The sequence below is a fragment of the Metopolophium dirhodum genome, chromosome 3 (assembly GCF_019925205.1).
Source record: "Metopolophium dirhodum isolate CAU chromosome 3, ASM1992520v1, whole genome shotgun sequence".
Lineage (NCBI taxonomy): Eukaryota > Metazoa > Arthropoda > Insecta > Hemiptera > Aphididae > Metopolophium > Metopolophium dirhodum.
The window spans coordinates 33,688,840-33,700,994 of record NC_083562.1 but is presented as its reverse complement, the minus strand read 5'-3'; the positions used below and the strand labels follow the sequence as shown (position 1 = coordinate 33,700,994).

General features: G+C 31.5%; 1 protein-coding gene across 2 annotated transcripts in view; it reads right to left on the bottom strand.

Moving 5' to 3' along the window:
- Positions 1 to 1,069: 1,069 nt before the first annotated feature.
- The window catches only part of LOC132940483 (cilia- and flagella-associated protein 298-like), a 60,096-nt gene continuing 49,010 nt past the window's right edge, over positions 1,070 to 12,155 (bottom strand). For both annotated transcript variants that reach the window (XM_061008126.1, XM_061008125.1), the window contains one exon: positions 1,070 to 4,865. In XM_061008126.1, coding sequence (XP_060864109.1) covers positions 4,752 to 4,865 — 114 coding nt within the window. In that variant the 3' untranslated portion in view covers positions 1,070 to 4,751. The remainder of the gene's footprint in view (positions 4,866 to 12,155) is intronic.

Below are 12,155 nucleotides of genomic sequence, written 5' to 3'. Positions count from 1 at the left end.
ATGTAAAAGCCTAAGTATATTATCATCGTGTACATATAAAATTATGCGGTTAGAATAACATTGTTATCATTTATTAGTTTTTTTTTTTTGTTGTTTTATATCCAGAAGTCGTGCGCTTTAATTTTCATTATTCCCATGTCACCACCATCCACCACCATCATCTCATACGGTCGTAATCACTCCCTTCACCACGTGCTCAGAACATAATAATATACAATATACTCCGCAATTCCTGTATTTTTAAATTCATACGATGTTCATAACTAGCTGTACTGTTAAATTCAGATTTAATTGCACTTTTACCTCTTCGTAACTGTCGCTGTTTACAAAGACATTTTATAGTATAAGATATAATATAGATTATTGATATTGTAATGTTCATTAATAAATTAACTATTACAGGTTAATATTGCTCTTATGAAATATCCATATGTACCACGGTTATATTATACTAGATAGAGAGTGTAAAGATCTTAGATCGTATTATGATCTAAGGTAAAGATAACCACGACCTGAGTACATCGATCTAGTATAAAATATTTTCTCACATCGATAACTATTTGTAAAGCGCAAAAATTATATTTTGTTGTTAGGACAGTGTTTTCGAGCAAGCTGACCGCCTTCGGGTGTATCCTTTTTTGATTAAAAACATATTTTTTTAAAACACAGAAAACGGGGCTAAACTGGGTTCTTCATCTCATCTCACTAGTTACCATGTATTTGTAGTCGGCGGTTACACATACCAACATTGGTTACGGCTGCAGATACTATATCAAACAGTATAAGTGTAAATTATGTATACGGTGTAACGCAATAACCGACTTGCACCTACAACGCGTAAGACCGCATAATTAATTGTATCACAGAATAAACAATACAACGCGTGACAATACAATATAATATCATATTGTAATTGTATACATAGATATAATATTAATATAAGCGAACCCGAATAGGTGTTACACAACATTATATCATTACCATTTACTAGCTATGCGGCTATATATAATATATATATATTTATATATATGTTATTATTTAAATATGAGGTATCTCAATAAATGCCATATTAATAATAAAGCCATTCTTTTATTTCCAACATAATAATAATTTTTTTCGTAAATTGTTTCACATCAATGATGATGATAATAATAATAATAATAATAATAATCGTTAAATATTATATTATAATATAGTGTATCACATAAAAGTGATGGTCACATTTCCCGCGTGCTCTTTCTAAAAATAACATTCATGTAACAATGTAAGCAAAAAAAATTTCGAAGTAATTATTATGAATATATCTTTGTTACGATAAAATAATTGTAATAGTAAACGTGAACAATGAAAGTGCAAAAAAATAGACTCAAAAAATGAAACACTCTATTATTGTACTAGAGAACAATGAAAAATATATTCATAAAATTTGTTTCTTCTTTACAATATTAATGTTAGGATTGAATATAGTAAGTATAAAAAATAAAACGCTCTCAAAAAATTGCCTAAAAAATCTAGGCCTATATAAAAATGCGTAAATTTAATTTAAACATTGAACGAACAGTAAAAGAAAAACTTACATACTAAAAGACCATCTAAAATTAGGAAGTCTGTACTTTACAATTAAAATTACCTAAATATTACAAAAAAATGTTATTTAAATCTACCCGTACACATATAATATGTATCATAAGGAGCTGGTCACATCATTACAACATGTAAATGTAACAATAAATATTATATTTAGTTCGATTGTATTGTAATTAACATCTATAAATAAATAATTAATAAATAAGAAAGACAATTAATTAGAAGTAAATACATTATATATTATGTATCATCATTTATGATATATATATATATACATGTATTTATATTATATAATATAGGAAACGTGATTAAAATTTTTAAAAATAATAATAATATTAATAATAATTTGAGATCTTACGACTACTCATCATTTAATATTAAACACGTCACAATAATATTATTATATCTACAACGAATAGCACGTATCAGTCTTTTTGGAAATGATATTTAAGTATATTATAATAGATTTAGTTTTTAAAAATGTAAAGTAATTAAATAATAATAATAGTATTTTAGCCAATATTTCATCGTCCTGTAAAAGCGGTGCATTTCAAGCGGTTATTATTTAATATTGTTATATCGGTGTTCTGCAGGTATAACAGTGGCGTAGCCAGGGGAGGGACTGTGAGGGCTGCAGCCCCCTTCCCAAATGTTACGAAAATTAAAAAACTATATTAATGGTTTATGATAGTCACTCAAAAAGTCTTAAATTGTATTTAAAATATTTAAAAATGTACTATAAGTATTAACACTTTTCAGCTATCTATCTGTGGTAGTACGTATATAATGTGTAAAAGTGTAAAAGTTTATCACCCCCCCCGAAAAAAATCCTGGCTACGCCACAGAGGTATAATACCATTACAAAGTACACATTTATCTGAGCTCAATTATGCGTATGCAAGAACAATAACAACAATAATAATTTCTATTGAATAAGTTAAAATATAAAATGGCACCCACCACTATGCACTAAATGGCATTTTACGGCTATAAAAACCCCCCGCTAGCACGTCTAGTTAGAGATATCAGCTACTTATAATCAATAATTCATCGATGAACGCAGAGTTGAAATCGCGTTTTATATTCGGCCATTTATACAAAAATAATAATAATTGTTATTATTATTATTATTCGACAGCTAAATAGTACACCGCTGTAGCCGTCACACGTCATAATATAATGAACATCATGCATACTGCACTGCGGGGGTGGCCAGACATATATTTTCTGCTAGGGTAGCGACGCGACCTACAACATATTTTGTTTCTCGAATGGTCGACTACTATACTGGGGATGAAAACCCTACCGGTGAACGATAATGATCATCATGATACGAGTAAGTGTAAGTTATACTGTACGAAACGAAAATGTAATAATTTCTGATAAACAACTGTACAGGAATACAAGAGTTTTATAAGAGCCACGCATCTGCAAACGACTATACTGTTTTACCATTTTTCTAAAATGTAGGCAAAAAAAATGTGGACGGCCATGCTTCCGCACCTCACTACATACCCGTCAAAACCAAAACAAAACTGATCGTTATATTGTGTATTTGTGTCCATCAATATAATATGTATTTTAGTTTAAGTGAAATAGGGCCGCAGCCGTTATTTTTTCGATAATTAAATTTAGAACATTTAGGCTGGATCATAGGTACTCTAAACTATTGGAATTGGTATCTGTCTCGTAGAAAAACAAGACTATTGGGTTCACTTTTCAAATTGCAGAAAAAAATATAAATGTATAGTGCCTGTGTAGGTACCTCAATGATGATTTGATTTGGAGAGACTCGACAGAGATTTCGGCAAATTCCTACCGAGCACGCATACCTATTCTCATCATATTATGTACGCCTACGATTTAACGTCATATAATATTGAGCATCGACAATAGGGTCGCGTACTGATTCCAACGACTTGTGATGATTACTGCAATTATATGTATCATGCATGTCAATCACTGCGTGTCCGGGTTACGTATAGTACCTATGTACGTAGATAGACGAAACAAAAGCCACCAGCCACTATACAATAATAATAATATTATCAATACAACCCCTCGTATAGTTTGGTTTACCTTTATCATTTATAATAATATTATTGTTGGTGTAGATGTACCAATAGTAGTGTTGTTGTTATTATTACAAATTACTATTGTACCAAATTTAACGGACAATACGTATGTGATGATGATATAAACACGCCACTATAGCCACTTGTATATACAGGGCGGGTCACCGAGCGATGTTTTCCCATGCTCTTATAACGTTGATATTATGAAGCGTAGTTGAAACGGGAAAACCCTGCTGCTCGTCCTGTATATATCGTACCCGTTCGTGAGAAACGCGAGCGCCAAATTCCACGAAAAAATTATACACATAAACTTAAAGAAGTTCGAAGACCGTACGGGCTTTCGGAAAGTTTTCCTGCAAATTTAAATAGAATGTTTTTCTTCACTCCGCGATATCAAAGTCAATATTATATTTCTTTAGTACGAAAAAAAGCTTTGGCTTTGCACGGATTCTTGCAGTGAATAATATTATTATATGTATACACAAAGCGATTTAATTTTTTTTTTTAATATAACTAAAACGTGTCTAAAAAACTGATTTCAAACGTTTCCAAGACGCCACTAAGACGTCTGGACTTTGTGCATAATAATATAATATTACACCTAACGATTAACCGAATCCAATCGTCGAATGGTTTTCATTAATAGACACGCACAGTGGCACCCACACAACTCACATACTGGTCGAATAAAAGACGATCGGTCGGATACTAAAGCTGTGTAAATTATGACAATATATTGTGAGGACTCTGAAACACTGGCTTCCTGAATCGCGATCGTGTTGTCAGCGGTACCGGGTACCTATACCGGATACATAATATATATTGACCTAGATTACTGATATCCTATATGATTGCTAATGGTACTGCAGACAAATTAATGTAGTAAATATATATAATCATAATTTAAACTTGCAGCGGAAAACCACTATATTTTAATCTGAGTGAAAATTTAATCAAACGTTATCTATATATAACAATATTATATTGTAAACGCGTTAAGGTATTATTATAGAAAAATGAAAACAGTCCGCGCGATACGGATCGGAAATTATTATAATACTATTAAATAGTGTCGCGTATTATATTAAATCATTTGGTGGGCTTCCAGGAAATGTTATCGATGTGATGCAGATTTCTTTTCAGACTTCCGCCGTCGGCCCAGGAGGAGTTAAGATACACGTCGTCATCGTCTTGGTCAAGTTTCTGTAACATAAAAACATAATATTATAAAGTTATACATATATAGGACTCGAAATAAATTTAACCAAAAAAAAAATCCATCACAACTATAAATCATATTTTTTTTTAGGAATTGTAACGTCTCCCCTCGCACTATACATCACGAATAATATTATTTTTATGACTTTACTCGGGGGTGCACCTTTACAAAGTTTTTTTTATTAACGAGACCTAGGAGATGGGCCTCGGTCGCATGATTCAGTAACTGAATACTATGCGTATAATTTTAGTATTATATAATACGTGCGTCGTGCGTATTTATTAGATTATTAGAGTATTTTATAGGACCCTCGATAAAATATTATGCAATCCACTCCATACGACGATTATATTATAACATTAGAAATCAAAGTGCACGTGAAAGAAATCTCGTTTAATTTACATTATACTGATTTGAAATAACTAAATTATAAATAGTATTTTATACTTGGGAGAAAAAACCATTTAATATTGCTGTCAATTAATTAAATAATAAACAGTTTTAAAAACATTTTACATTTATATATTATAATTTATTAGTTGAACACTAAACTCATAAAACCATGAAGTTTAAAACTACTGAAATAAATGACAGACAACAATATTATCCCCAGCACAATTTACCAACGTGAAACTAACCCATGTGGATTTCATAAAATTATGAAATTGATTCCAGTCTATGGTTTTAATTAAAAAAAGAAACGGCTGAACTAGTGTGTAGAAATGTATTTAATGAACTAATACATACTGCCTATCCCAATATCCAAATCTATACAGACGCGTCCAAAACCCATACCGGCTTAGGGCTTGCAGTTATACATCAAAACACAACTCATTTATTTCAATTGAGTATTCATATAGCAGTATTTATACAGCTGAATACGCAGCTTTTCTAAAAGGAATGCAATCAGCCCTCAAGATTCATAATACTAAAATCGACATATGTTCCAACGCACTCAGTACCTTGTCTAGTCTGAAATATAGTACGCAGACAGATTCCTCGGCCATAAAAACTAACAATATCTGATTCACCAATCCAATAAATATATACATTTTCTATGGACTCCAGGACATTGCAATACAATGGGAAATTAGGAAGAAGACAAAGCAACTCTAAATGCAATTAATAATCCCAACAGTAAATTACTTTCCTTTTTGTCATTGTTGACATACACAGAAATGTTGATAAATACTGTATATCTACATTTATGGAACTCGGAAAGGCACCAAGGAACAGAAAATAAATTAAGAGAAATTTAGCACTTCGTTGAACTTTGACGAAAACTTAAAAGTTTATGCCGTAAAGAAGAAGTCATATTAAACAGACTCAGAGTTTGTCACACGGAAGTCACACATGGATACCTGATTAGAAAAACAGAACCTCCCATATGCCCTTCATGCAACACAAACATCATAATAAAACACAAAATTATCGACAGTATAATATTTATAGACCAGAGAACAATGCCAAATTCCAGATATCCTGTACAAAGCAATAGGGCCCTATACAAAAATAATTTCTCTCCTAAAAAAAAATTGAATTTTACAACTCAATATAATGTGAATCTAGTGTAAATATTATTCCATATGTTTAAATAATTTTAAGCCCAACTATTTCATAATTGTAAGCTAAATAAACCCATTTGATGCTTAAACAATAATAAAAAAAAATGTACAAATAACTACTTTCCATTATCGTATATATATATTTATTTATACACTTAGAGATAAAGAAATGAACTTAATTAACTAATGACCCTATAAGTAAGCTACAAAACGAAGCCAAAAAGTGTAGAATGTGAATAATAATAAATATAATTATTTATAATTGTAATAAATTAGGTAGTCGTCTGCGGTACTTGTCTCCTGAGCGGTTAACTCACAACTGTCCTGTACAACCCATATAATCATTATTTTATTGTCTTGGCGCGCGCAATGCAGCTATATTATTATTATTATTATTATTATTTTGTGTTATTTTGCTGTTTTTAGTACACGCACGCGCGTTCTTATGAATTCTCGTGGAGAGCTTTGGAAAGCGAAAGTTTATTTTTTACGGCTCGTGAGCCACGAGTGTAAACGGTGATTATAATACGGTGGGGAAATACCCATCCAACTCCTCAAAGGGCGAGAACGGCAGTTAAAATATATAAAATAAGCTACTTTTCCTCAACCGTTTTAACATTATTTACAGCACACCGTACGAAGTAATAATAAATAATAATATTTGATAATAATATTACAGATGATAAGAATTGATTTCAAAACAACTATCGACAGCAATCGATTTTTTGTGGAAATTATGACAAACATAAAAATGTATATAGTATTTGCTTATCACTAAAGCGTGTTTACGATTTTTATATAGTAGGCAATTGTTTTTTTATTATAATATGATAGGTAGTTATGATAGACGATTGTTAAAGAAAAACAAATCAAAAGTCGTTCAGTTATTCTAAACGATATTTAATTAAAGTAGGCACATCAGAACGATGCAACGTCGGATCCATTGCTGACTGAATATAATAATTATACTTCGATAATTCGATGTAAGTTATATTATGCCGTAGACTCGTTTCGAAAAATTATGATTATACTAATATCATTACTTATCGTTTATAATACGACAAAAATTACGCACGCAAATGCAATATAGACAAATTTAGTAGTATAATATTATGATGTACAATATTTAAATATAGTAAGTTGTCTAGAGTTCATAATATTTATCGAATGGGTCATTGGGTCATTGGGTCAACGGTCTCGCGAATCGCGATGTGCGTCGTGGGTACGGGATGAAAAAGAAGATCATGCGCTCGCGTGTTTCATTGGAAATTCAACGATTTCATCTCAACGCGGCGCCCCCGGTAAGGCTCGCCAAAGTCGATTCACAGCCGCGGGCACCACCATTTTGACCGATTTTAATGTTCCTAAATTCATGTATAGATGTACATGTACATACGGATAGATCGCCAAAACCGAAGTAACGAGGTGAACCACATCTATACCACGTACCCAAAAATACTGTTGTGTGTGTGTGTGTGTGTGTGTGTGTGTGTGTGTGTGTGTGTGTGTGTGTGTTATATATATACTTAACTCGGGCGGGGACGATAATTAATGTTTAGATTTATCGCGTTTACACAGCACGCACACACGTAGAAACGAACGCGCGATACGAAAGAAACGCGACTGACGCAGGAGGAAAGCTAACGAGTCGACTGCAAAAAAAATACAACCCCGGCCGATTGCTGCTGCAGAGATACGGTTTACAAGGAGAGAAATCGATTTCCCGGGAAAATTATAGGTTTTGGCGAAATATGTTTGTTTACCACGACCCGAATAAAGGCGCGAATACACGGCTTACGCGCATATAAGTACACGAAATGATGCGGAAAACGCGTTTATACCTACTATACTAATACGATGGGCATCAATGACCTCAATGCGAGCTGCACACGGGGTACAATAAGATTTTTATCATACAATAATATTATATAACTCCACGAGAAAACGGAAACTGATATACATATTACATTTTGTAATGGTATAGAGCCGGTAACGGTACAAACACAATGCACATTATACAAACACTATAATAGACGATTAACACGTATTGGTAAACAACTAAATACAGGATGGGCAACTTTGTTTTCTCATTTTCATGAGTTAACCTTGTGTGAAAAAAAGGGGAAGTGTATATTACCCTGTGTATATTACCTAAATTATATATACTCTATATTGTATTACGTATAACCTAGACATCAATAGCGCTATAGGTACATAAATAAATAAATAAACTATTTATTTAATTTGAATGGCATTAAATACATTCTTTCACGCGTCCGGTATGCCTGCACGATTGAAAGAACGAAGTCTTTATTCCCTATATGATAAATACTATAATATATATTGACCCCTCACAATGTTTGACTATACATCTACTTCCGACTTCAAATCAACATTACTACTACAACGTACAAATATCGGTTCCAAGCTAGAATTATTATTTAAATATTTCATAGCTTTTAAAAAACAACAGTTTGACATTTTTATTTTTAAATTATTATAACCGAACGCAAATAAAAATTGGATTCAAAGGAATTCGGATATTTCAAAACTTTTATGATATGACCAAACATAATATACCTACTTTATTTTTGGACTTAAAAGTAATATTGATGTACATTTTTTTTTAAATTCTACATCGTATGCCATGTTTATCATGTATGTCATGGCGTACATTTAACATAAAAATAGGCACTGACGCTCGTGTTGTAAAAAAATTCCCAGTAGGGACCGACTCGGACTTATATTGCATAAAAAGAGAAAACCACAATTCCGCAGTTAGATTTTAAAATTTCGATTCGTGAGAAAACCACTCACGAATAAATAAAGGGGTTCTTGAGTGCTCCAGGAGGGACGACTGCGTTTTAAACTAACCGATTTGTTTATTATTATCGTAACCACTCGTCGTATAAATGAAATCGTTATAATAACTATACCCATATATATATATATATATACTTTCAAAGTTCAAATAATGATATCGCGTGTGGCGAGGTATTATAAGGAAAACGGTGCGCTGACAAAATATTATAATTATTAGGTTCCTACCTCTACGCACAGACGCACAGTCGAGTAAACTGCAGATTATATCTCGTTTATAAACGACGTGCTTGTACATCATATTCTATTCTATATTACATATATATATCAATCGCGTAATGTGCATATCAATTTAATAATATGTAATAACGAAAATAAACGCATACGCACCGCTACCCGCGAGTATAGTAAATCAAAATACTACGTAATATTTTATCGTTATTCCTCATAGAAGAGCGCATTACTATAAATATATGGATACGGAAACAATTAATGTGTGTTTTGGTGAAATTGCAATCTATATAGTTGTACACAATTTATAAAAACAAATATTTTGAAAAAAAGACGTCGATAAATCGACAGGATGTAATACGCAAAAACCTATACGACACAGCAAGCACACAACCGTAGTACACGTTTGCATATTAAACCGCAATATCGTAATATGGTTGTTTCAAGGGTCGGTGAGGGAAAAAAAAAATATAAGGTGGAAACGTGTATAATATGACAGCGTTGCGTCGATGAAATAATACGGTGTATACGTGCGTTTAATATATTTATAAATTAATAATTAAACTGCGACACAGCTCGTTAAATAATCTTCTCGATTATTATCAACGAAACGGCTGGCCGGAGTGCAATTAAACTATAGGTATTATAAAATTCTACAGCGGTATACCTCCCCTATAGCGTTTCTCTAATTATCGCGTTGATAATTTCAAACTTTGGTACGCGACAACGGGCCCATGCTCGACAATTCCTTTGAATCGTTTTCACCGCGTATACCTTTATGCGTACCTACACAAAGTATCATCACGAGATTATATATAATACACATAATATAGTAATATTATAAAGGGATGACACTTTTCTAACTTATTAGCAGAAAACTTACGAGGCACGTAAAACATTTTCGCGTGCACGCACAACATATATAACTGTGTTATTGTAACGTGTGTATTAATATACATACAGGCTGAGGAGTTGAGCATGCTCACCCTCTTTTTCTCCTTCGATAATGCAGTAATTCAAAATCTGATTTTCGGTACTACTTAATAAGGAGTGTGCTACACAAACTTCTGTTTTTCAAATGAGAATTTCCCTTTTCTATACAGTAAATTATTCAACGGATAATTTTTCTGAAAATTTTGCCGTATCAAAATCGAAATTCTAAAGAGTAGTTTTTGAGTTATTTAACTTGGTGTATTAAGGATAAATAAATTCACGATAATTAGTTTGTGAGATTTTGAAAATTTTAGTATCTAACTATAAATATTTATAATTTATAAAAAAAAGTAAAGAAGAGTCAAGTAAATACAATTTGCGGATTACATATATTTTATATTTTTGTAGGTATATCTAATATTTATCTATACAGAATATTATAGAAGAAAAAAATAGTTTGTTTGTTCGGGGTAACCTCTGAAACTACTTAACCGATTTAAAAAAAAATACCAACAGAAAGCTATCCCAAGGATTTATAGGCTATATTTTATCTCGATAAGTGGTCCTTAATTGTTTTTAATTTGATATTATTTATTTAGCTCACGACCAAAAAAATATATTTCTGTTTATTATACTGTTGTTATTAGTTACAAAAAATTAAATAATTATTATGATTGAATATAATTTTATATTTTATATTTAGTCAAAACCATCAAAATCACCGTGTTAAAAATCATTCATGGATATTAAGATGGGATAAATCGACAGGCGTTAATTAATGGGAAACGGTTTATTTCAATATTTTGTAATGGTTAGATATAATTTAAAAACAATCTACTACAAAAACATCAGTCATTAATACACTCAAAACAAATTCAAGGGCACGATACACCTATAGCTTTTATATGAAAACCATAATAACGTTATTTATGTTTAAAAAAAAGAATATTACTGGGTGATCTTTAAGTTAACGCTTACACTTAACAAAAATAAACCCATTCCTATAAGTACAAACAAATGTGCAATGTTATGATTAATGTGTTAAAAATCAGTCTTTTTTTTAAAGTTTTGAACATCTCAACACCGGGTATTAAGTAATGAATTTAACATAAAGTTTGAATCTTATAAGTGGTGGTATCTTTTACGGGCAACGAAATGCACAGGGGACAACTATCTTCTGTATATATAATATATACACTTATACCTACACGCACCTCAAGGAGTCCGAAACCTACCATAAGTGGATTGCCTACCCGATAATATACTGCTATGTACGAGCCCTTCGTACCACCATGTAAATGTACAGCATATACCGAAATTCGCATTTTAATGTGGTGCTTTCATCATTTGAAAAACAGAAGTCTACATCGCCACAGGACACTTCTTAATGGCAAAATAATATGGTCTTGTAATATGTTTAAATATTCCAAAAATCAAAATTTGATAATGCAGGTAGAAAAAAAACATGTAAAACAACCAAAATGCTAGACAAAAGTGTGAAGCTCGAGTTTGATGAATTTTAATATTTAGAAAAGATATTTGAATTTGTATTCTAGTCTTCTAAGTTTCGATTAAGCCGATTTTTGAAATTTAAAAAATTGAAAACGTATTTAAGTCTTTAAATAAAGGAATTCATGAGTCTTTTAATTATTAATATTTTAATAATTAATTTCAATATCTAAAATTGCTTCTACCAAAACCTAAAAGACTAGATGGCAAGTTAAA